The sequence below is a fragment of the Colletes latitarsis genome, chromosome 3 (assembly GCF_051014445.1).
Source record: "Colletes latitarsis isolate SP2378_abdomen chromosome 3, iyColLati1, whole genome shotgun sequence".
NCBI lineage: Eukaryota > Metazoa > Arthropoda > Insecta > Hymenoptera > Colletidae > Colletes > Colletes latitarsis.
The window spans coordinates 41,427,329-41,454,211 of record NC_135136.1 but is presented as its reverse complement, the minus strand read 5'-3'; the positions used below and the strand labels follow the sequence as shown (position 1 = coordinate 41,454,211).

The following is a 26,883-nucleotide window of genomic DNA, read 5'->3' as shown; positions in this document are numbered from 1 at the left end:
TCGATCGCGATTATTAATTGTCGCCGCACGATACGCGTCTATAACCGAACTTCGATTACGTCTCGAGGCGCTTTAATGGCGGAGGTTATTTGTTAAACGCAATTACCGTCAGGCAACGCGTGCGAAAGAAGAAAATATTAACCGATGCAAAGGCAATCGTCCATATTTTTCTCCGTTACGCGTTCCCGGAATCGAGAAATTATTCTCGATGGGACGCTGTCCAGGCGCGATTCCTCCACTTTAACTCTGAAATCGACCGCTTCTGCGCCGGCTGTTGTTACTCAAAAATAAGATAATTATCGTAACGATCTTGTACTTTCTTTCTATCAATTTTCCTCTGCTCTTTATCATAGAACAGAAGTTATTTTCAACGTCGTGTTCTAGGCGGTGGACAGTGGAGGGCAGCATCGCTAGGGATAGACCAATACGTACGGCCTTGAAATCGACGCGGTATTTTCCTTCCCATAAATTGTTCGGATATCCAAGGAGTCGTTATCGCGGTCGCAAGTTCCACATGTCGTGTCGGTTGGTGTGCCAGCTCGTTCCATATGCGTGTACGCGCGTAAGTTGAGTCGCGCGATCGCCGGTTTACGACACAAGGCCGTGCAATCGCGAGCGATCATCCTCCGACCGACATCGTAAATCCGACCGGGGGGTTCTTAACCTTATCGATCGGCCGTAACTCTGCCGCGATAACGGCCACCGAATGCACGCTTCGGGCCTGGAAACGTCCGTTACGTCGCATTCTTTCCCCGGGACGTCGCGTTCCGACCGTCTTATTTCTTCGTTTCGAACCGTTTTTCCCTCCCCCCGCGAATGTTTCCGCGAACGACGAAACGACTCACTGGGAAATCGGAGCCCTCCCGTAATTGCTTTGCAACGAGAAACTCTCCAAAAAGACGGCCATCTTGGTTCCACCCTCATGACGAAACTTCTTTGCATCGATCGTTTCTAATTATCTCGCGGACTCCTGTTAATCGTTGTTCAGGCGTGGAGCTCGAAGGACGAAGAGATCGTTTGAATTTTTTCCTCGACGCGTTGCAAAGGTCTCGGGGGGTTCTTAAGCGAGGAAGCATGTGGTTAAAGCGAGGGGAAAACCTCTGCGCCATGTGCACAATGAGCATAATGCACCTAAAGATTCATGCATTCCTCGAAGGACACGGTAGCCGCTACTTGCGGTCAAGAACAGTGGAAACGACCCTCCAAGGCCAACTGCACAACCCTTACGTAGGTCGAGTTTCCTTCCATTCGACCCTTAATCGCGCTGCTTGAAAAATTGCAGTCTCCTCTCCTACTAAAATGCTTACACACCGCATGTATCCAGCTTGAAAATCCTAAAGTACTCGCACCAAATTAAAAATCACGAAAAGGGACCGTTGAATATGGCGCTCGCGTGCGGATTTTGTGTGTCGCCGCGTCGATGCGCCATGAAAGATGGCTCCAGGGCTCTCGACGATGACCCCTCGCGCGAGACAGTGGCTCGTAACGTTTTTTTATTAAGCAGTTAAAATTTTATGAACGCTTTGGTCGGTGCCGAGCTACCGTGCGTCCGCCTGCATTGTCGGGCGAGCTGGACACGCGTGATTCGATCCGACAACGAGAGATGTCACGAGTTACGCTCTCCTCGAATGGCCCCTCCTCCTCCGGTCGCAATCTGTCTTCGTGTCGTTCACTTCGAAACTTCGAGCGAATTGCACGCGAAGCACGCACCTTCTACGACCGCGATATTTTGCGTGACGCGTCTCCGCGATGGAGCTATCCACCTTACACCGAGAACCTTTACCTATTTCAACGTCCAATCGAGAAACAAGCTTGGGTAAAATCGAATTTTCTATCGCGCAAGAAAAGACTTTTCTCGTTGAAATAACTCTACAAAGTTCTGCTGTTTATCCCTCGTAAAATAGATCGTAAATGTCTACGGAACGTAGTTTTACAGAAGCGGAACAAATGTCAGGCTTTTTAATTAACTAAGTAGGTTACTCAGTCGCCTTTGTTTCGCAATAGGTGTGAGAAATTAGATGCAACAGTCGCAAACGTGCAGACGGAAGAATTTTAATTGCCAGTTCGTTTCGTTCGCGTCTCCCACGAGCATTGTTGAAATTGTTGGTCGCTTGATTTACGTTTTCCGCGTTGCGTGACCGGGAGCGATTCGTTAGGTTAATCGACACTGCGTGCGATCGCCCTGGCGAGATTTCAGGGAACTAGGTGTCTCCGACGGTATCCCGGAAGGTTGCTGGAAACCCACGGGGAATGGGGTAAGGGAGGGTTCGCCAATCGGTCTCTGTCTGATCGGTCGGTTCTGCAGAGGGGTTTGCGATGCGCTCGAAACAGGGTAGTAGCCAACGTTCGACCACCCCTCGTCAGATGACGCCACCGGATCGCACGGGGGTTCGAGATTTTCGCGGATTCCCGTGACCTCCATTGACCAGGATTATCGTTCCTTCCTGCCGACGCTTCGAAAACTTTGCTCGAGTTTTAAGGCCCTGGAAGAATCGTAGGCGAGAGAATAGCGAGCTTGCAGGGGAGGAAATTATTTAGACTCACCCTCGAGATACTTTATGAGGTCGCTAATCGGTCGTCGAGATCTGGTCTACCTTTTGCACCTAACCAGCTCGACCTTGGGAGTCAACGAACCAAGATTCGGACACGTTCGCACGTGTTCGATCGCGTGTAACGTTCTTTTGTTATTCGGAATGGGTGTGCTCGGATCTCGTAGTCATCGGCGGTAATGCTCGGCCTTCGATGGGCATTATTAAAAGCAATCGACCGATTGGCTAATTTCAACCGTGAAAGGGAATTACAAGGGCGATCGACGCTAATGAAGGACTGAATAATGTACGAAATTTACACGGGTACGTCTCGTTTTAATTAATACGCGCGGGGCAATTCCGAAACGGTATGCGATACGAATTCCTCGCGGTCGAGATTTCTTGATCCGCAGGTTGATTTAATCTGCCTTCTACGGCGAAGCCTCGTGAATCCCAAGGTCGACTTCGTTCTGCACCTTGCGAAATACGCTCGGAGGCGGGCAGCACTCTATTCGAATTACGAATATGACGAGCAGGAGCAATGTTTAACCGACGCAACGATATCCTCGCTAATTTTAATTTAATTCCCAATGGGGCAGGACTCTCCCGAGCATAATTTCAAACGAATTACTTTAAAATTATAAAGGAATATGTTATTATATCGAATATTGATTAAATAAGAATATCGTGCAACCGTTCTGAAGTCTCGAGAGCAACCTAACAATATTGGTTGCGAATATTTCGAAATCGGAGCTGAAAGTGCTTGCAACGAACTAGACATCTCGTATAGTAATCGAGGTTTTTCGGTATTTATTAAACGTAGAACCGATAAAAAGTGTACCTTAAACTTTTCATCCGGATAAGAATGGAGCCTATCTCCCAACAGACCGAGTCGAATTCCGACGAAGTACGAAGCCCCGGAATCGAAGGCTCGCCGTTTATATCGTACGAAACGGAAGCTGGAGAAAAAAAAATGGGAGTGTACGACGTCGTTTCGCGAGTCGAAACATCAATAACCACTTCTAACGGCGACTCGGTGCGTTATCGCGTTCGAAGTCGAGGGACGCGAGGTTAAAGATGGCGGCGGTTGGTCCCTCGGGGGGGACCAAGTTTCGATTAATAAAATTTGCGGCGCGCGACCGTTCAATTTACGGACCCCGCGTCCTTGTAAATTTCCCGATAGAGCGAGTTTTCGGTTCCGAATGTCGCCCCGATACCCCGTGGGCACGTTATCGCGTCGAAAACGCAAATCGCCCAGGGCCCGGAATGCGCCCGCCTTTCTCTTTTTCTCCGCCAGACAAAACACCATAATGGCGCGCGACATGCTCGACCGGCACCGGGCTTCGCCATTTTCTGAGATAATATTTCCTCCGACCAGTTCCCGTGGATTCCACCTGGGATACCTGCGAGAATCAGAAACCCTCGAGACGATCCTTAAGGGTTCTAATTAACTTTGCCAGATGGTCAGCGAATGTTTGGAAAACTGTGTAGCAAGTATATTTGTACGATAGTAAAATTGTAAAGAGGGCTAGGCTGTGTTGACATTCTCGTTCCAGTGCATAAGAGCTGGTAGAAACGAAACGTCTAGACTTAACGACTAACGAGGATTTAGAAAATCAAATTACGGCCAATACGGTGGCCTTAAGCTTAAAATACGAGCGTGGAGAAGATGAAGCCAGGAGGGCGCGAGCAGAATATAAGGGAAGATGAAACAAAGTCCCCGGTAAGGCACGTCGAGGGTGGAGGAGGAAGGAAAAAGGAGATCGGGAGAAGCGAACCGGAACGTTCTCCGGAGCAAGAAATCGGGAAACGTTGGCCGGTTTAACCGGCAGTCAGTGGTAAAAGTAAAGTGGGGGTGTACCCACGCGTGTGCTCGCTTCCCGGCCGGGCACATTTTATGTTTTGATGGCGCAATAAACCGCCGTAAAGCAGCAGTAAAACGCATCGAGTCACAAGTCCGCCCGGTCTGTCTTTCCCTCCCCTTCTCGTTGCCCGGTTCCCTCTGTCTTCCTCTTCGCTAATGTCGTTAAGTGGCTCCTCTCGCTGTCTCTCGTACACTTGTCCCTGGTTCCGGACCTTCCGCCACGTCATTACGTCACTAAGCGTCGCGTCGCGTCAGTTCGACCGTCGCGTGCTTGGCACATCCTCTGTTTACCGTCTCGGTTTGACTGAAACCTTTTCTTTCGAACGGCTCGCGAGTTCGCGCTTCCGCGGTTCCACGATCGGATTGCGCACGCAACGACGCGACGCCATGCTGGACCCAGCGGCCGCGCATGCGCGACCAGAGTAACGCTGGGCTAGCCACGAGGTACGTAAAAATTGGTGCAATGTGAATCGAAAATGATTGAAAAAGGTGATTTTGATCGCGCGATGCTTTGTAAAGGTAAACTTACTAGACATTGATAATCGTACTGGACACGCTCACTGCCAGATCAAACCCGTGCAACATTCTGCAAGACTACAATCTTGATTTCAGACCATCGACAACTGTCTAACCTAAAACGTGTTCCTGTTCCCTCGACGTCTCGACTTGAGAATTCATTTTTCCCGTTATGTAGCTGAGAATCCTGTCTCCCGTGCATGGGTAACGTAGCAATCAATGTGTTAATAACGAATTTTCCGCGTGAATGTCGAACGCGAAAGAATAAACTTGTCCGGTTTGCAAATTGTTGGTTGGAAATTTTCGACGCTCGAACGCGAGATAATTGTGAATACGTTTTAACGGAATGCCGGGAAAGTTCTGCAAGTTAGTCGCGTGCTCTTTTTGTCGGAACGTACCGCGTCTAATCGCCGATGAGAAACAAAAGCGTCGACGTCGCCGTTGGAACCGCATTCCCGGGCGGTTCTGTCGGAAAAATAATCGCGCCGCGGTCGGCGTCGCGGACTTCATTAAACGGAAAAACGATTAGCGTTGCGCGGAACGGCGAAGCCCAGGGAACGTTTCTACGTTTACGGCTTCGAGAAAAACTCGCGTTCGTAATAACCTTAAAAACGGGTGCCATAACCAGTGCCGTGTTTCTGGTGGGTCCGCGCTCGTCGCGTACTTCTTCGCGTAGAATCTACGATTATCCGGGCGACTTACGCAATTCCCTCGTATTTTCCCCGGGACGGGGAAAAAGTGTGCCAGCCGCGACTCTGGCCAATTAAATCGCGCGGAAAGTCGCGGCGAGTTTCGTATCTTTACGATCGAAGACGCGATATTTCTTTCAGGGAACCTGGACCTCGTTGGTTAGGGTTATTATCCGGGATCCTGATCACTCGAATCGGTGTATACGTTTATTATTTTCTATTTAATATGAGTTAGTCAGGCAACGCGTTAAAATCGCGGAGCGAAAGTCTCTCCAGCTTCCTCGTTTCGACGTTATTATTCATCAGAGACCCAGCGGTGTTGTTTTTAAGCAAACTGGACAACGCTATGGCGGCGGTTGATATTCTTCGATAGAACGCGGAGAATTATTATTACCGCCCCGGTTATGTCGGCGCGTTCCGAGAATTGGCCGACCAATCGCCGGAGTGCACCGTAATCACCGTATTCGTGCATCACGGTTTCACCAGTACTTTCTCGGAAGCGCTAATAAAATTGTTCGTAATGACAGGCCGTGCGTCCCTGAACGCGAGCTCGGCTCAGCCTCGACGGTCTTCGTGCGGCTTTTACAGCGCGAGGTTTGTTTAACAAATTACGCCCCATTTTTCCGCGGCGCGACGAGTGGAAACGTCTTTCGAAAGAAAACCTCGGTGCACGCGCGATCGCGGAGTTTCGCCTCGTTTTCTCGAACCGCCATTATTTTTCGTGGACCCGGAAACCTGCACTCGCCAGTTCGTTTTTCGTATACTACATTGAACCTTTTGGTATCTACGATCCCGACAATATTTCTCGAGTTAGAAGTTTCGTTTCAATGGCGTAGTATTCTTGTAAAAAAATTCGCGAACCCAGCGTTTGCTTTGTCTTCGCCAAGATGGCTCCCCGAGGGTTAATGGAGGTTAAGTTCCAGAAAAGTGCCCGAGTGGCGCCTCGCCATTTACGCAATTATAGATATCCTCGTTTCAATTTTACCATTCTATATACAGGGTGTATTCAAATTGTGTAGAAGTTTGTTACTCACGTTGTTCGACGCCACCGGGTTCCTCCGCTTGCGTCCTCGTCGAAAGTTGGAGGCGAACTTTGCACCTTGCTCGTGGCTGGACTCGAGGGAATCGGTAATCCTGTAGATACGGACAGAGAAAACGTCACGGGATTGCCTCTTATCTGTGCCTCGTCGGCGTTTTAGGGCCAATCTTTCTCCGCCGCCGCGTCCTCGCGATTTCTTCACCCTTCGATCGCGGCGTTTCGCTTTATCGCCCGAAACGAGAGAATTCTGGCGACTGTCGAATCGAAGATCGAGCGATTCGATCCCTTAAAGCGTACCTACGTCGATACTGGCGTTAATTTTTTGACACCATCACCATTTTTCAAGAATTTATTTAATACGATATTTATGTAACTTTGTAAAATGCACATGCACCGAGGAACATAATACAGATAGACGCAGTTTATAAAACGTATACGGAAGAAATGGGTCGTAAAAGAACAGATGTTGGGTATGAGAATATTTACCAGTAATAATACCGGTAAAATAATGATATATTGGTATTTTTGTGAACCGGTACGACGTCAAACCGGTATTTTCTTGCCTCGTTTTCTATAAGGGTTTTCTTGACGTAACGGAAAGGTAGTTTGCGTTTCGGTACAACTTGTTATCCTCAAAAAGTCGAAGAGTATTATTATTTTTTAATCTATTCTTTATCGTTCAACATATACCAGAAATTGTAGAAATTTGTGTTCTTGTAGCAAGACTGAAAGTTTCCAAACCAGAGTTCTTATATTGTTCCAAAAGTGTAAATAATGAATTTGTAATTATTTATTCGGATACAGGATTTTGTAGGTGGTACACAGTAATTGTTTATTCGATAAACGAGAAGTTTGAAAATGGACGGAACCGTTGTAGGTAAAATACCCACGAAGCCCTGGGGAATTTCCTCGCTAGGTAAACAGGTTTCGCGCTAGACAAAGCGAGTCGGTAAAACAGTCCGCAAGAGTAAAGCGGACCGTGACCTTGATCCGTAATCTGTCGTTACGCGCATTGCTTTTTAATTGTGCGTTTAATTGGCGGTACGTATACGACAGCTTAAACGGCATGTAAGCTGTACATTATGATTAGATAAACGCCCGACAAAAAGTGACGCGTAACAACTATTTGCATAATGGATGAGAAAGAAATCTACTCAGTTTTATTATCCTTTTACGGTTTACATTAATATATCCTACAACTTAACGCGCGTAATAGTTTATTCGTGCAAAAAGAGCTAGCCGGTAAACGTCGTCGACCCGTTTCCATCCTTCGTTTCTGTTGCTCGCGCCGATTTTATTCGTCCCAATTAATTTGCAACTCGTAGAGCAGCATCGGAACATAAGTGCACCGATTAATATTCAACGACAGTCGCTAATACGAGACGCGTGGCGGTAGACAATCGATACGTAAGAAATCCTACGGTGAAACCGTAATCGTGTGCTTTGAGAGTTTGCTACTTTCGCTTCTTGGCAATTAATCGAACGTTTCGAATTCCTGCCTAATAAACCGTAGAACGCGCGCAACGAGCAGTGAAAAGTGATCTGGGTTAACGTTGGATCTAGAAAACGTCGATCGAGAATTTCAGTTACATTAGAAACTACATAGAATAAAATTATGCCGTTCCAGATTTCCATATCTGATCGGTTTGGTATTGGGAAATATTATTTCTTGAGCTTTTTAAAGTATTATTGTTCCTTAGGAAGCTCTGATTTACACGATGGAAAATCACTGTGGCTGATCGTGTAAAGGTATATATCTAAGAATTCAAGTTTTATGAATAATATTTCGAAACGTGGTAATATCGTTGGGACGATATTTCCCATTTCCCTCGTCCATTCACTGTGAACATAGATTACGACAAGTCTGAAGTAACAATATTTCGTAATACCGCCTACGCGTACGTCAATATATCGACAGGGCTTCGATAGTATCGAATAATTACCGGTGGTTTCAATATATTGCATTAATCCACGATATCATCCCTGGACTATTACTGCCAATATTCTTTATTGCACAATAATACCGGTCGTGGGTGGGTGCCCTAACACGTTCACTATCAACATGTTGCTCAGGGATGTCTCGACAAATGTCACCTACGCGATTAAATGATCAAATACCACTACGCAGTCGTATTATTTATCCAACGTATATAATCGAATACTGTGCAAATGGACCAGTGTCCGTCTAAATAAATAAAATGGGAAGTTTGGCACCGCGGTCGCTAAATTTGAGAAGAGTCGGGCGAGGATGCCGGTACAAAGAGCGCGGCTCGGTTATTCCCTTTATCTCCTCGAAGATGGCGCGCTAGGTGCCTCCAGTTCTGATCGCCAGGGCGTCACCCCGGCTCACCCCCAGCCCGGAGCGATCCTGCAGGACCACCGCCCAATTCCTCTTCCCCCCCAAGTCGTTCCCGTTCCCTCGGGCCGCGAGATCATGCTCGGGGTAGCCCTGGAACGAGAACCTTCGCTCGAGAATTCCACGACACGTTCGTAGGGCTCCAGCAGAACCAGACCACCTCTTTATCCTCCGCGCATCTTTCCCGTGGTCCACGCATACCAACCGGCCTCCCGGCTCTCCGTCTTTGTCCGTGCCACGGACGCAATTTACACCCCGTGGTGCTCAAGACAGGTATACGTACTCCGCGTAGCGTGGCCGCGATCAGGACGACCGTGGACCATTCTGGCCCAGGACGCGTCAGGATCGTTCCTGTAATTGGACGGGCCCGTGTTTCGACACTCCGTCGACGACAGCCTTTGTCTCGAAGTCTGATCGGTCGCTTGCGTAATTATGGGATCGCGCTGGATCGTCCGTGGATCGACGATCGTACATCACCGGCTCTCGGGTTTATTGGACGCCGGCTTAGCCTCGAGGGGGACGATTGGATCGCGGCACGAGGAACCTCCGACAGAAATATGGGAGAAACGAGCCTGTTTCGGCGGTAGCTGGCCCTAATTAACGATATCGTCGATTGCCTCTAGCTTTGGGCACCTCCGGAATATTGCTTCTCCTAGACGATCTTAACAAACGTTCGATTCTTTTGGCAAAGCGATTCAACGGAGCGATAGATGAAGCCTTGTTCAGGGGATTCGCGAAAATCAGTGCGACGGTAATTAACGCTAGCGTGTTAATCGGCGATATCGTAAATCCCAAGAAGACTTCCCCCCTCGGGGTCGTAAATTATTCGTTGGCCCCCTGGGCGAAAGCAATTGTCGGTCGCGGAATATCTTCGTCGCCGCGGGGCAATAAACGGGGGGCGGTTGGTCGTCAAAACATCGTACAGTTTCCAGTCCCTTATCTTCCTCTTGTGAATCAGTTCCCGCGGCTGGCAGCAGATTAAACGAGTTCACGTGTCCCCCGTGTATAAAAAAGGGTATAACCATCCGGTGTTGTTTAGGTCGTTTTCTGTATCGTTCCATCTATCGAACCGCCCTGGCAACAAAGGTCGGCCCGGAGGCATTTCTCCTTTTGTACAACCGAGTTGCCACGTCTCGGGGTATCATCGGGCCAGGCGGTGTCTTTAAGGATCGAGTGGCTTCGAACGGGACACGGAGAGAGGTGGGACATTCATCTCCATAGATTAGGTTCCGGAGGTACCATTCGTATTTCGACGCACCAGCCCATTTTTAGGATACCTGCGAGGCCACGCCTGGCTCGTCCTGGGCCCAACATCTCCAGGAATTAAAGGATCTCGCGGGGATCATTTGTAATCAACGCGATAAATTACGGATCTCCGAATAAGTCGGTGGTCCGAGTCACCTGGACCCCGTGAGAGTCCGGGGTAGGTTCGAGTTTGCATATTTAACCCTGGACCAGTGTCTCTCATATTGTGGGGGAGGGGAACCTTTGCGGGGAAGGGGTCTCGGAATCGAGAGGAAATTTTTAATTTAGAAAGATTTCGTTTTATTAACTCCTTGCACTCCTAAGCTTGTCTGGAAACCTGGTGGCGTTCTGTGACCACTGTTACCGTTTATTAAAATCTGTCGATCGTCAAGATACGTAGCTCGTTGCAATTTTTAACCGGAGAACCGAACGCTTAACGCGTACTCTCTCTCGAACGGCTAACAAGGTCTTTATTTATGTTGTGTTTCAGGAGGGGAGAGAGTCGTCCAAGGTAAGTACGACAGCGTGGGTCAGAATGTATCCTGAAACCGATCGTCGTTAACCGGTTAATCGACGGGTTGTATCGTCCAAACAGTAGGTAATAAATCGTAAAATTAATCGAACCCTGAAATCTCGATTCCCTCGTCGTTAAAGTCCTCGTAAAATTCGCGAGACGAAGGAGCTGCCGGTTTGAGGGCGATCTGGCCGTTTACCGCGTAGCGTCGCGCTCTCAGCGATCGAGAGCAAGCATAAGTCGCGTTATATTTAAACATAGTAAGAGTAAGGAAACCCGCGATGGGAACGGAAGAAGAGGAATCAATTCGAAGCCTTCCGCGATGCAGGGAGACGGTCGCTGGAGCGATCGAGGACCTTTCCCGCCCCTGCACCTTTCCACCCTCGCGAGGCTTGCCCCTTCCCCGGGCCCCATCGACGGTGCCACCACTCTCAGAACGCTGGAATGCCGGCGCTATCCCGAGCGGGACGAGTTCAGTGGTTTCCAAGAGTCGAGCAGACGACGCGAAACGGGGGAGAGGCGAGAGAGACTCGCGGTTCCGACGGAATCGGAATCGAGAACGGTAGAGGAGCGCCATCTGGATCGTTGTTTCGATCGATCGAATCGCGAGGGTCGAGAGCACAGGGCGGGAAGCAAAAGAACGAAAGAAACGGGGAGTAGATAAGGCGAAAATTGGGAGACCCGGAGGAGAACGTACGCCGTCGGACCCGAAATCGGGAGCCGCGGGTGCGATTAGCAAGATCGATACGAAACTGCGAACCGGGAGAATTGCTGCGCGTTTACGAGCTGGCCGAAAGAGACGCGAGGGAGAAGACCGAGAAGTGTAAAAACAAAGGAGAAGGAAGCGACTCGTCGAGGGGGGGAGTGAGAGAGAGAGAGAGCGAGAGAGAGAAAAGAAAAAAAAAGCGAAGAAACGCGTGCGAGAGGCTAACGTTCGAAAAACCACGGTTGGCGAGGAGAAAGAGAGGAGCGGAGATTAGAGGAAAACAGAGGGAACGAGTATTCGCGCGAGACGCTCGAAGGCTGGCGAGCGAGGCTGTGTTGTGCAGAGGTTATAGGCAACGTGGCGGGCCAGGAGTGCACTGGCGAGAGAGAACACGAAGAGGAGAGAACCCGTGGACACGGACGAGGCTCGAGAGCGTGGCGTGGTGAAGCGAGAGCGGCCAAGAGGCGCCCTGAGCTGAAAAGAAACGAGAGAGAGAGCTCGAAGCATAGGCAGCAGCGAAGATCAGAGCGAGGCGAGCCGACCCGGAGAGAGAGAGCCATTCATCTTGGCGCGCCTAGGCGGCGCGCGATTGGTCCACCGCGGATAAGGGAGCGGCGCGATTGGTCGGCTCTGTTTACCAGCTGGTACCCCGGCGCGGCGCGCTCGAGGATCGTAGAAGAGAGGGGGGAACAGAACGGAGAGACAAGCGGCGCCATTATTGTAAGGGGTTACATTTAGCTGGCCGTGGGTTGTAGTACGCGGCGTTCGGGATAGGGGGCTATAGTACCTTCATGCATGGCCCATAAAGGATTCGTCGACTATCCGAGAAGTACGCAAGAAACGGCTTCTAACACCTGACAGGGGCCACGCTCTTCTCTTCTCTTCTCTCTCCGCGTGCCGTCGCCTCGTTCGCCGTCGCAGCCCAATTTCCTTCGCTGGGACCGCTGCGTTGGATCAGCTGGGTGGGCCCGAGGAACGACGAAAGACCCGCTGCTTTATCGCCGTGCGTCGTCGCCCCGATGTGGAAGGAATCGTAATTACCATAAAGGAATCGTAACGAGAGCCCCGGTCCGGTGGATCCTCGGGAGCCGAACGACGCGATGCTCTGAGAGACTCGGCCACAGACGAACGTTCCGCGGTGTGTCGTCCGCCGTCCGCCGTCGCGATCCGTCGCGGTGCCTCGCGGACCATCATCATATCCCTCGCGTCCGCTCTCGGTTCCTGTGATAATGTGTCAAGTTGCGTAAGTGGCGATCGAAATAGTGGGGGTCAAAGGTAAACGGATAACCGAAGGGAAAGGCCCAGGAGACGGGACATTGTGAAAGAAGGGTGCGGAAAAAGAGCTCGGAGGAATCGGTGTCGTCGGAATCGGACGAGTAAAAAACCCCGGTGCGAACGGTGAGTGCGCGAAAGATGAGGCAGCAGCTGGCGCGCTCGCCAGCGGCACGGTGTCGGTGTTGAGACACTCGACCCGGTCTCCGTGTCCGGGCGTGTCATCGGCATCGAGGCACCGAGAGATCGGCAACCGGTGACAGCCGATATGAGTTCGAAATTCATAATCGATAGTATGCTACCTAAGTACCATCAGCAGTTCCATCATCAACAGTTGTTCACGAGCGCGAACCCAGGCACGATCCAAGCGTGCACCACGAGCCCCGCCACCGCCAGTCTAGAGTCCAGTTTATCCGCGGCTGCGGTCGCGGCCGCGGCAGTGAATTACGCGCAACAGCACAATTCTCCGAGCCCTACCGGCTCCAGTCCCCAGCACTCGGGCAGCTCAGCGTCTACCTCACCGGCGGCACGCACCACCTCTAGCATGTATCCGTACGTATCGGCGGCGGCGGCGCATCATCATCATCAGCAGCAGCAAGCGGTCGCGGCGGCGGCCTTCGGTGCCACGTCCAGCATGGTGCCGGGGTTCGGTTCCACCGCGGCCTCGAGCGCCGCGTTGGCCGCGGCCGCGGCCGTCGACGCCGCAACCGCCGGCGACAAGTCCTGCCGCTACACCGCCAGCCTCGCGGGAAACGTCGCTCCATCTTCCGCGGACCCGATGGTCAACTACACCCTCAGCCATCATCACCAGAACGGCGCCACACCGGGCAGTTTGGTATCCTCCGCATCTGCATCATCCGCCGTCTCAGCGGCGTCCGCCTCCATGGCTGCCGCCGCGCAATTCTATCATCAGGCCGCCGCCGCGTCGGCCGTCGTCGATCCCTTGACGTCCTGCCAACAACCCACCACCGGACAGCCCGGCATCTCGGACATACCGCGGTACCCGTGGATGTCCATCACCGGTGAGTCCACCTTCGATCTTTGCATTTGCACGGAGCCAAACACTCACTAGTGACGCTGATACTTGACGCGATACATGTTTAATATTGTCAGTATTATCGGAGCTACAGACTTGAACCCATTGCTAAAACAACAATGCATCGTTTCGACGCTTCGAAATGGCGGGATTAAAGCCCGAATATAACGTATGAATTAGCGTATAGGCATTTGTTTCGGCTACGATTCGATATACCAGGTGGTGAGCAGAGTCTGGAGCAGAAGACAACAAGTTTTGGGAAGAATTCATCTAAGTATCGATGAATTCTTCCTAAAAATTGTTGTCTTGATTCGTTTTAATCAGATACCTATACGCTAATTCCTACATTGTGTTCTGGCCTTAATCCCGCCATTTCGATGCATCGAAATGATTCATTGTTGTTGTAGCAATGGGTTTAAGTCCGTAGCTCTCGTAATATTGGAAAATAGAATAATAATTCAACGTCGAATCAGTTATTCGTTTAAATCCATCCCTAGTATCACTGCCTGCATAGTCTGCCGACAGCGTAAAACCATTGTTTGTATCGAAACTTGTATCGCGACAAGTATCAACGTCAGTATACCGCTTTACAAACTGAATTCTGCATAAAGAACCCCGTTTAACCCTTCAGTGGACTCTCAATCTCAACTGGATTACTTTACTTAGTATTGATTTTTACGAAATTGGTAAATTGAAACCAACCTTCCTTTAAAGCATTTATTATTATCGATAATTGCTCAAAGCGTCTCCAAAAATCCACTTAAGGGTTAAATAGATTCTAATCCTCTGATTTTGATCCAATATTTGTGCAAACAGCCTAAAATTCGTCGAAGTTTGCTGGAATTTTAAACTTTCTCTTGTCTCGTGATAAATCTCCAGCAAACTTCGATTCTCCGATGTTTACATCGTGGTCACTTCTTGGGAAATGGACTCTCGAATGGCCAGTCAAATGTGGATAGACTAGCTGGAAATTCTAAACTCGGATTTTTTTCCTTTTCAATGCCCTCGAGCGACGGACCTTGGTTGTTGTGATCTAGCTTAACACGTTTGCTGCGCTAACTTTTTCGTGGATTTTAACGTTTCACGTTTAACATGGCACGGGACGAGCATGTTCCGTAATTTCAACTACACGTCTGTAATCTTGCAAGAAGCATCGAGTCCATAGACTTGTTATAGAGATTCTTAACATCCTTTCACGAAGCAAAGCTCGCAGCAAACGTTTTACGCTGCTTGTTTACCCCTGCGTCCCATTTTGTTCCTCGTAGATACATCCAGCTTCCCCGTAGTCGAAACCGGGATAAAATTCTAGTATCATCGAGCAACTAGAATATTGTTTAACGGCAAACGTACACGCTTGTGTCACTTGTGTCAGGGTCGATTAGATTAGGTCGTATCTATGAGAACATAGATTATCATTCAGCTGGAAAATAAGCATTTTTGGGGGATTTGTCCCTAAAAAACGGTACGATCGAAACGCTTGAGGTGTTCACCATTTACTTTGCATAAAACTATTCGATAATAATAGTTTTAAATTGAGCTAACTAAACAAATATGCCTCCAATCTGCACCACGAAGACTTCAAAACTACCCATAGCGTTGGCCTAAAAGTTCATTGTTAGTTTGTCTGCTCGTAGAGAGACTGAAATCTAATATTTTCTTCATTTTTTCGCTCCAAATTATAATACTCGTCTCATATTATAGAAATCATAATATTTTAGCTATCTTTATTACACGGTTCGTCATTATTATATCTCAGTCTTCTCTAAAATCTTTGTTCCGAACAATAAGTTATGGACACGAAAGAATTTTTATTCTTTTTTTAAGTCTTTCTGCTACTCTTCGAACAGACGGTACTTTGTCTATTATACCGTCGTAAATTTCGCACACCGATGTATTTTTCATGTCTCTATCGGTATTTCCAGCTCTGAAAATAAATTGGGGCTACTTAAAACACTGTAACCACATGTTCATTTCACCTTTAAATACCGTAATTAGTTGAACCCATTTATAATATAAAGTTTCGTATCTTCGAACGGCCTCATTAATCAACGTGAAGTTTGCATTTCACTGTGGAGCCTTGAAACAATGAATAACGTCCTCTAATGCCTACCTTCCCACACGCACACTGTCGCTAAAAGCTTGTGCAAGAACCTTATTACAACTCATCCTGATTAGGCTATGCAAATAGCCAGTGTCGCAAAAATTTCGCTGTATCAAGTTGCCCCTATATCTACTTAACCCATTTTCCTCCATACCGTTAACACAGAAATTCATAATCCGCGTGTTTATGATTTTCTTATAACGCCTACTATTTCTCTCCAATCCGGGTGAAATTTCGGTTAGGTGCTCTTCGTGCTCCGACGGAAAGTGTGAGCAACTTAGAATGCTGCATTAGGATCCAATGGACCCCAGTTTATATTCCTGCGTTTATATCTTTCGTAGACGTTTCGACATTCAGATAGTGATTTCCATTTCTTTCACGACGGTGTCAACGCGCTTAAAAACGGAGCGTGGTTAATTTGCGGAAATATAAGCTATAAAGCAGGTCACAAGGCTTGAAACGAGGATTCTTTATCAAATGACACTCGTGCCCCGTTCACCCTACGTGCAATAAAGCTCTAACCCAATAAAAGAAATTTTAAATCCAAGTAACTCGCGATTCAGCCATGTCGCGGCTACGACAAAGTAAATACCGACGCGAAATGTTTAAAAATCGCCAATTTGCGTAAGGACGTACTTCAATGCGTATCTTGGCCGTTGGTCACGCTCGACGGGAAAACGGAGATAGCGGTTTGAAAAAAAAAAATATTTAACTCGTTACTTTTAATCTCGGTCTATCGTACGCGATCGTTAAATGCTCCGTTTGCGTTTCCTCTTTCCGAACGGAAGATGGGAAATGGCCGATACGCTAGCCCGGGAGAGATAGATCCGGCGAACCGTCCGTGGCGTTTTAATATGGCGCTAAATTGGCCGTCGAGAAGGGTGAAATCAATAATAGAATTAACGTTATCGGCGATCGGCCATTCGTACGTCATTTCGATCGTTGTTACGCTATCGACACGCATTCGCGTCGGATGTTGTTCTTAATAATGCACGAGAGATAACGATAACGCCTGTAGGTTGCACGAAACGCACGATTAAAAAGTAACAAACTCGTCGTTTCTTCGGTGCGTTATTTGCAAGTCAAACTTCGTTTCCAGGAATAAATTAATGGCGTGGTAAATTGCTGTTCGGTGCTCCCCGCTGCGGATTTATCGGTACAATATTATCGTGCGATCGGAATCGTGCAAAACACGCGAACGGAGATTCGCGACTATTTATGCAGAAATTAGAATCCTCTTGTTGTCGCGTTTCGTAGTCCTTGAAAGAGCATTTCTACAAAAAGTATAAAATGAAACGCAGGAATAGTCTGGGATGGAGCACCTTGGATCGAAAACTGACCTACGGTGTTTAACAATTTTCTGAATTCCCCTGTCTACTTAAAACGCAGTCGTTCGTTAGATTACATTGAATTTCCTTTGTAAATTAATACCCATTAACGGATTCTTAAAACGGACGCGTACAGGCGAGCGGAGCCGCGGGCAAAAGCTATTAAGGCTGCTGGGAAATAAATGGCCGATTGAAACATGCTCGGATTTACCACGCTATGGCAACAGTTGTTGTACCCCTTTGTTTTCATGCGGCGATAAAGTCTAGTCTTCGCGGAATAAAATACCTTCCTTATTTTAGTATACCATGTTGTCCAAACAAAGTGTTGCAACTTGCTTTCTCGGAAGCCAGCAAAGATATTGACTCCATTTTTCTTAGTTAAACGGACCAGGTTAATTTCATGTCGAACTTTACTCTTCCATCGCTCCTGTAAAATTCGCACGAGGCAATTACACAAAGGGGGGCATTAATAATCATCTCAAGCCTTCTCACGAAGCTTCATTTGTTCCTCGATTAACACAACGTCTCAATTGATACGTCACGGAAGAAAATTTAATTTCGTCCCGTTCTAAGGTTCCAAGTTCAATAGTTAACGCCGACTGACGTCCATTTCGAATCGCGAGTGATCATTCCCGCTCAAAAGCGTTCGTTTGCTTACACGATCCGTTATAGATATCCGTCGAGTACGCGGTTGGAAAATAAACGGTTTTCGTTTCGCGTGCCGCGAGGGACGGCTAAATGAATTTTCCGCGACGAGCGTTTGTTCGTCCGATCTAACACAAGTTCCGACACGGTGAACAGCGATCCCGATTGGCGATTCTCGTCGATGTTGGGGATGTTCAATTTACGGGAACAATGGGCAAGCGTGCTCGAGGCGCGATAGGAGGCCTGAAACCTCGCGCCGTTTCCGCGACGAGCCGTGTTCCCTCCGTGTTTCGCATAATGCATTCCTCGCCGCGCTTGTACACGCTCGGCGCCTTTGTCCGCGGGGGCATTAGCGCGAACAAAGTGCCCGACGGCGTTTAACGCGTGTATTTTGCGCGAAACGAGCGTCAACGGCGACCTGTCGTCGCGCGAAAACCGCCTCGAGTATTTTTGAAGACGACCCGCGACACATCGGTTAACCATTGTTTTTCGGAGCCCGTTGTTCCTCGCGGCGACGATAAATTTCACACCCCCCGTCCCTGCCTCGCGTCGAGAATTTCGCGAAAGAAACGCGCTCAAGGTTTCTCGGGGGCCTGGAAGATACACAAAACCGAAATAATTGCATTTGCTACACGACAGAGCTTCGTTGCTACGGGATACGTCTCTCTTTTTTATTGTTATGCGTTTTACTAGTCCCCCGCCGTATCAGTTACGAGTTAATTAAAAACAATCGTCTGCTTTTCATTTTTCAATTATATATTTTGGGGTGTGGAAACGTCCCACGATATTAGTTACGTTTTCGCGAATACACGGCTAAATGTTGAGCTTGAATATCGTTTTGTTTTGCACGAAATTATTAAGATAAAGCGGGGTCAGGAATGAATTGTTCCTTGCAATTACGCGAAGGTCATCTTCGCGAAAGGCATTAGCAATGCAATAATCAGTAATCAGTGTTTACCGAATCGTAAACGACGAGTAAATTTAACGTGACGTATGTAAATATTTTTTTTTAACGAGTAGATAAAACTAAAAACTCCACTCAAGAATTTAATTAGAACATAGAAAATTTACCACGTCGCCGATGAAGGATTAAAAATATGAATTGTAGAATAAACGCCACCGGTAAATTGCTGCGCGTCGGTTTTGCTAGTTAGTTATTATTTAAATAAAATTTCGCCGGCATCTCACGGTTCAAACGCGAGTTAAAAATAAGTCGTTAACGCAAAATGAAATTTGTTTACGCGTGGCTTCGTTCCCGAGATATTCGAGTTTGAAAGTGAGGTATGCGGCGCACTCGACCATATCCTTCGTAATGTATGTCTTTTTAATCCATGCTAGTTACTTACGTCTGGTTTTATAAACATTGACGGTGGCATAATGTATTTCTTATCGGCCTTACTACCTTAATTAATTCTTAATTTCCAACATGTTATTACGATAACACGACGCAACTAAATATCGCCGAGTACAATTTCTTAATAGTTACTTCTCAAATAAATGAGTTACATTATTCGACGGTGGAACCCGCATATATGAGGCGATAAAACCTCCTACTATCGAGTAAAAAAATCTTATAGCCGCTGGGAAAATAAAAAATGGTGAATTCATTATGTTCAATTGGTAACTGCCTGTTTATTTATACAGATATGACTCTGTACGCAATAACAAGGAAAATATTTTTAGCGTATTTTCTGCTGTTAGACTCGTATTAATTTCGTGCCAGTATCAATCTTTTCGAACGCAAGTGCAAACGGTAAATCACAATCAGACTTCCCAAATTCGATCTCCTTCGATCGAAAGACAGATCTTTCGTCGCGGGGAATCATTTCTTCGTAACATCGTACGCGATAAACAGGATGCTCGAGGATTTCAAAGCTCGTCTCGAGAAATTCTCGTGGCAAGTGACTTCAGAATCTCGACCCAGGCTAACCCTCGTAGGTACCCGAGTGTCTCGGATACTCTCGCACCCTAAGACGTTCACCCTTCTGTATTCAAAATGTCAAATATGTGCGAAACTTTTGTCCAGGAACGGATACCGAATAAAACCAACGTAGTTAAATTTTCCAATTTTTATTCGACCCTTGAGCAGCGTTGGGGGAAGAAAATTAAATCGTCATTTATTACAACTGAAATCCTGGACGCTTGGTAACTTTGTTAATAGCGAAAGTGTTATAATATCGAGTATTTCATGGAACAATGGTAATAGTCCAATAACGATGATCGTACGATTTCGCGCGTACGACGTCCTCTAATAATTCGCTCCAACTATAACGATCTCATCGACCGACCGCTAGACGGGCGTCGAAACGAACGGCCGCCTTAAAATATCGCGTTGCATCCGGGGCTAACGCGGGAATATCCACGCGATCCGCGAATTAACGTCAGTTCTAGCCGATTTTAAATTACCAAGACGACGAAATTTTCGTCTCGGTCGCCCGGCGACGATACGGCCGTTCGAATATATCGCGATGAAGCCGTAATCGTCGAGTATGCAAATTATTTACCGTGGACCGTTCCGCTATCAACGCCATGCCGTGATGCTCCTATAAACGTATTAAACTGCTGAGCTTTCACGCGTTTTTTACCATTGACTCGAGACGAAAGAGAGATCCACGGTTATGTCTGCGAATAACGACGCGACTCTAGGCGTTCGAGGATCCAGGGTTACCGAATGCGTTTCGATCGTACGTCTTCGATTTATTTATTACCCGTATCGCGATAGAGATCGCGAGCTTAATTGTTTGCGTTCGATGATCTCGAGGCTACCATCGAACTGATTTCGATGGATTTACACGCTTTGGCTAGCATAAATTTTTTGTTAGAGAGATACTTAATTTGCTGTACAGGATATTAGCAATTGGTATATGCATATCCTGATAGATTGTTAGGTTTTAATGGCTTCACGGTTCAATTTGTTCGATGGAGAACATGTTAATTGCTGGCTTCCTTAGCGATATCTCATACGAGACTATAGTCGTACTATATGCTCACGAAAGTCGATCATCTTTAAATATTTTGGAATTAAAACGATACGTATATTTTTCTAATATTAATCTTAATCCCAAATCGTAGCAAGGTTTCTAAAATCGTGCCAGTGCGATTTATGAATTTACGCTAAACGCGTTCGCTGCCACGCATCTGGCTTATCACGTACATAGGTTATGTGACACGCATCTAGCTTATCACGTTATTTATGTAACACTTTATTTCTCATTTGAAACCGCCGTCACGGATGCGTAACATCGATGATTTATCGCTCTACGCAAAGAATTCGAATCTATTTTAAATTATTAGAGAGATAACGCAAGAAAAATCGAAAGAAAGTTATTTGTATTCCCTTCTTTTCGATCCGTTTAACAGAGAGGACTGGTTTTACTCGCTCTGCAACGAACGCGAGTTCACCTGGTCCACCTTCGTTAGACTATACCCCGCGAGCTTGAGTCCTTTTTTCCTCCGCGACGCGACCTTATCGGGCACCGTTCGCGAGAAGCGTCTATTCGTGATTCAATAAAGTCCTTATCTGGTTTACGAGTGCGTAAGAATAACTTTTACGATCCGGGAAACCTCCGCGCTATTGCTCTTGTCGCGGTAGTCGCGGTGTGATTTATCGGGACAAATGTTCGTCCATAGTCGGATAACGCCGCGATCGAGCCATTATGGTCGCTAACTCCTGGCAGCGCGGATGACCAGGAAAATTTGAGCACGGTAGCTGGCGTCGATGACGACTTGCTTCGCCATTTTACGAGACCTCCACGAAAACCTTCTGTTGACCCAAATAACGTTTAAAGTGTAGACGACAGGGGCTGGCCAAAACGTTCGAAATATTTGGATACCATCTTTGGGAATGGATTTAATAAATAATGACTCTTACGAGTGACTAACGGATGCCAAGCGCTAGAACCAAGATGGAGGTCGCAAGATGTTTCTCTCCGTTTCGAAACGGTTTGGTGTCTTTGATCGGGCGCGTTTCTTGTCGGGCGTCGCGATTACAGGAGATAGACGTCAGCCTAATCCGGCGACGTTTCTGTTTAATCGAGGGAGAACGGGTGGGGGGGAGGGCGAGGGATTAAGTCCCGTTACGCTCGAACGTTCCACGATCCGTTCGTCTAATCCTCGTTCCCAGGCTGGATAGAAGTTACAGCGAGAGCTTTGCGTGTCGGTCCGCCGCGAATTTCCTACTTTCTAATTGCGTATCCGGTGGAATAAGTTTCGACGCGCCTCCCCTCCTCCCCCGTTGCTCGATTTTTCTCTCCCTCCTTGCAACCGATGCTCCCTTGATGCGCTCCTTGGGTTTGTTCGCGTGTTGGGTAGTTCGTCCGTAGCCGCGTGCATGTTTCACGTACCGGGGTTAAAGAGCTCGATAATATCCGTATCGGATCGATTCGCCACGAACACTCTCTCTAATTACGATTCTTTCTATTTTTACTTGCAGATTGGATGAGCCCCTTCGACAGAGTCGTGTGCGGTGAGTATTATCTTGTTGCCGCTGGCGACGTTGCTGTTAGCTGAAACCTATCGCCTGGAAATTTTTTTCGTTTCGAGCATCGATATTTGGAGACGAGGTTTTTTCGCCTTATTTCGCGATCGCCGCCGATGTAGTCCGCGAGAACTGGCGGGAAATACAAACTGACTTCGCGTGGTGAGTAAAAAACAAAGAATTTTCTGCGAAACAAATCGCTATTCTGTACTTTCGAGCGTCCTTGAAAGAGTTAAAAATTTAATGTATGCGCGAAGATCGTCGGTTCGAAGCGGTCGTAGAAGTAAAAGGGACTCTCGAGTTCCCCGGGCGTGTGTGCAGCCCGCACATGTGGCAGCCATACTTTCGAGCGTAAAAGCCAGTTTCATTCACGGGGCGTAATCGTACGAGACGGTCGCTAGTTTTTCGTGGCTCCTATTTCGCTCGACGATCGAATTCCCGGCTTGGCGACGAAGTAGAAACTATCGAATGTAGCAGCGTAACGAGACGACGTTCGGTTATTTTTTTTAGCGATCGTACGAAGGTCGAGGAACGAGTTCCCAGAGTCCGCGGGAAGATTCGGTTGTAAAAGTTTGAAGTTCGGCCCGGGAGTTTGGCGATAAAAGCGCGCCGTCGTTAAACTTTACTTACAATTTCATCCGACGATATACCGGTTGAAATAAGTCGCTTTAGAGCTAATTCGCGCGCCTATTTCTCGTTCGAGGACCCGTCGATGACCCCGCTCTTGCTTTCGCCGCGATGGCGCCGTTCGCGGATTCATTGCTGCGTAAAACAAAAAAACAAAAAAAAAAGAAAAAGTGTCCTTGGTCGGATTGCGTCCCGAACCCACGTGGCTGGAATTGTGTCGGAGAAAAGTCAAGGCCACGAGTTCGAGTTCGAGTTCGGTCGTTTACTCGAATCCTGTGTGCCGGGTAGCACGTGCTACCATAACCCGTACCCTATTCGTTTATGTTGGTTGCGCATGCAAGAAGGACATGTATACGGCCAACTACACCTGTCGTCGCAGTGATAATGTTGCCCGCAAATTATCACCGCGACTATCTTTTATACGGCCTATTACGGCCTGACAATGACGCAGTAAACAGCGATTAGGTGAAATTAAAACCTCGCTCGTCGGACTTATCGCGATGGTTTGTTTACATTGGGCGGATCATAATTTCAAATAAGAGGAAGTCGCTGTGCGCGATGGGAACAGTTAACCGGGTATTTACACCGCCAGCAATTCGAAACGAAACACAATCGGGACGAGGGTTGCTCTATAGTTTGCTTACCAGGCATTTTAGTATAATAGAACAGGCAATCGCGAAAGAAGCGTTTTTTCGTTTACGAATCGATCGATCGTTTGCTTTTGTTTGATGGTAGGTGATTGGAGTTTACTTTAAAGGGCGGTTGAAATTCGAGGTCAGGTCGATATGGCGGACGAATCGGTGTTTTCGAAACATGGAGGCGTGCAAGGAGTTCCTGGCACCGTCTCGACGGTTCGTACATGCGCGTAACAAACGCAACTATAATGCGTTTCTGGCTGCGTCAGCCGAAATACCTGTGGGAATGTGTTGCACGAAGACCTCCAGGATGTTTGACTAATTGTAATCAAAGTTATGTGCGCGAATCAACGTTAGCCCCGCGGATGGGCGATGCATTATGCATACGGTGCTCGTTCACTGCGTATTCCTTTTTGCCCTGATCTCTTTTGCATCGATAATCGCGACGCGAAAACATCGCCACACTTTCAACAACGACGTACAGTCCAGGGATCCTCAACAGCCATATCCATCCCTCGATAAATCACCAGCGAAACATTTCAAAAGAAAACAAGTGGGATGTTAAAAATTTTTGTTGAAAAGGTTTGAGAGATTCTAGAGGCCAAAATAAGAAGAAAATCAAGGATACTAATTTGCTGATTGAAGCTTCCTTAAAAAGTTATAGAAACATTTCCGGCCACACAGTATATTTTCGGTAAAGAATTTTTTTCTCGAAAGTACGTAGGATTTCGAGGGTACGTGTATTCACAAAAAATGATTGCAATTGGCCCCCCTAGCTAAAAATAATTTTTTTAGAACGATTTGAAATTTTTTTTTTTCGCCGAGAAATTTAGGCACCTACCCCCTGTCGATTTTTCTTAAAAATTCGTTTTTCATTTTTAATAATTTTGTTTGACGTCCAACAGAAAAATTTTCTAACACTTTTTTGTAGGTACCCATGAGCTCTACTTCAGAAAAAGTTTCATTGAAATATATTCACTACTGTAGGAAATATGGCTGTTTGAAAATTGGACCATTTTTGTTGGGGTTTTCTCATATTCCGGGGTCAAAGACCAATTTTTTGAATATTTTTGCAATTTGTACATATTCTACATTAAAGTACGCGTAGTTTGCTTTTTTAAACATTAAAATCGTCCTATCCGTTCAGGAGTTATGGTGTTTTAAAGATTCGCATGAAATTTCAGGGAATGATTTCTGGCCAGAAATTATATTTTCGGTAATGAATTTTTTTCTCGAAAGTCGATAGGATTTCGAGGGTATGTCTATTCACCAAAAATGATTGTAATTGACCCCCCTAGCTAAAAATAATTTTTTTAGAACGATTTGAAATTTTTTTTTTTCGCCGAAAAATTGAGGCACCTACCCCCTGTCGATTTTTCTTAAAAATTCGTTTTTCGAAAAAAAAGAAAAGTTGTCTAATACTTTTTGGAGGTACCCATGAGCACTATTTCAGAAAAAGTTTCATTGAAATATATTCACTATTGTAGGAGTTATGGCTGTTTGAAAATTGGACCATTTTTATGGGGTTTTTCTCGTTTTGCGGGGTCAAGGACCAACTTTTCGAATATTTTTGCAATTTGTACATATTCTACATTAAAGTACACGTAGTTTGCTTTTTTAAACATCAAAATCGTCCTATCCGTTCAGGAGTTATGGTGTTTTAAAGATTCGCATGAAATTTCAGGGAACGATTTCTGGCCAGAAATTATATTTTCGGTAATGAATTTTTTTCTCGAAAGTCGATAGGAATTCGTGGGTATGTCTATTGACCAAAAATGACTGTAATTGACCCCCCTAGCTAAAAATAATTTTTTTAGAACGATTTGAAATTTTTTTTTTTCGCCGAAAAATTGAGGCACCTACCCCCTGTCGATTTTTCTTAAAAATTCGTTTTTCGAAAAAAAAGAAAAGTTGTCTAATACTTTTTGGAGGTACCCATGAGCTCTACTTCAGAAAAAGTTTCATTGAAATATATTCACTATTGTAGGAGTTATGGCTGTTTGAAAATTGGACCATTTTTATGGGGTTTTTCTCGTTTTGCGGGGTCAAGGACCAACTTTTCGAATATTTTTGCAATTTGTACATATTCTACATTAAAGTACACATAGTTTGCTTTTTTAAACATTAAAGTCGTCCTATCCGTTCAGGAGTTATGGTGTTTTAAAGATTCGCATGAAATTTCAGGGAACGATTTCTGGCCAGAAATTATATTTTCGGTAATGAATTTTTTTCTCGAAAGTCGATAGGAATTCGGGGGTATGTCTATTGACCAAAAATGACTGTAATTGACCCCCCTAGCTAAAAATAATTTTTTTAGAACGATTTGAAATTTTTTAATTTTGTCGAAAAATTTCACACCTATTCGAATTTTTTTCTCGAAGGTGGTTAGGATTTCGAGGGTATGTCTATTCACCAAAAATAATTATAATTGACCCCCCTAGCTAAAAATAATTTTTTCAGAATGATTTGAAATTTTTTTATAACTTTTTAACGAAGCCTCAGTGAAGAATTTGATATACTTGATTTTCGTCTTATTTTGGCCTCTAGAATCTCCCATAAAAATTTTTCCTAGGGGTGGCCGAACATCCTCTATAATCGCTTCAAAGCAGTATCTTTGCATTCCCTTAAAAAATTAAATTTTCCCCGATCCAGAAATGAGAAACACTGACATGGTGTTTGTAAAATGACTAGCTCGGGATACTTGTAAATCTTTGCGCGCGTTGTTTTATGGTCAGAGTAACGAGCAGGATAAGGTGGTCTATTCGCGTACGCGTTTTCGATTTCGAGCGTCGATCGATGGAAACGTGCTCGGGGCCCTGGAGAGTGGTCGATGGTTTTTCCCAGGAAGCGTGTCGTCGGTTCTCCAAATTTTAATATATCGATGGAAAGGGCCGGTTTTGGAATTCCGCGGCGCTCCGTTCGCGCTACGCTATAAAGTAATGCAAGATTAGCACTTTGAATTCAACTCAAGCGCGTCATTCTTTCTCCGCCACTGGCTGGCAATATCCGTCGCCGTGTCTACGGGCGTAATCTATCGCCGGTACGTGAACGTACTGCACCGTCGAGTTTTCAGATTGGCATCGGCGACTGGGTGGCTTCGAAGACCGCGGCCGATAGAATGGCCGTGCACGGTCTCGCCGTAGGATTCCAATTGGAGCGAAAATTATATACATTTTCGCCCGGGGAACGCCAGCGACACGGTATAATATAGAAAAGTGCCACGGTTGCGAAATTAGCTCCTCGATTCTTGAGAGATTCTGACTTCGACCTCTTCCGAGAGAGACTCGATCAATTTCCACGGTAAA

General features: G+C 46.5%; 1 protein-coding gene across 2 annotated transcripts in view; it reads left to right on the top strand.

The window, feature by feature from the left end:
* Positions 1–10,901: 10,901 nt before the first annotated feature.
* The window catches only part of LOC143340224 (homeobox protein abdominal-A homolog), a 43,375-nt gene continuing 27,393 nt past the window's right edge, over positions 10,902–26,883 (top strand). For both annotated transcript variants that reach the window (XM_076761915.1, XM_076761914.1), the window contains exons 1-2: positions 10,902–13,751; positions 22,272–22,304. In XM_076761915.1, coding sequence (XP_076618030.1) covers positions 12,998–13,751; positions 22,272–22,304 — 787 coding nt within the window. In that variant the 5' untranslated portion in view covers positions 10,902–12,997. The remainder of the gene's footprint in view (positions 13,752–22,271; positions 22,305–26,883) is intronic.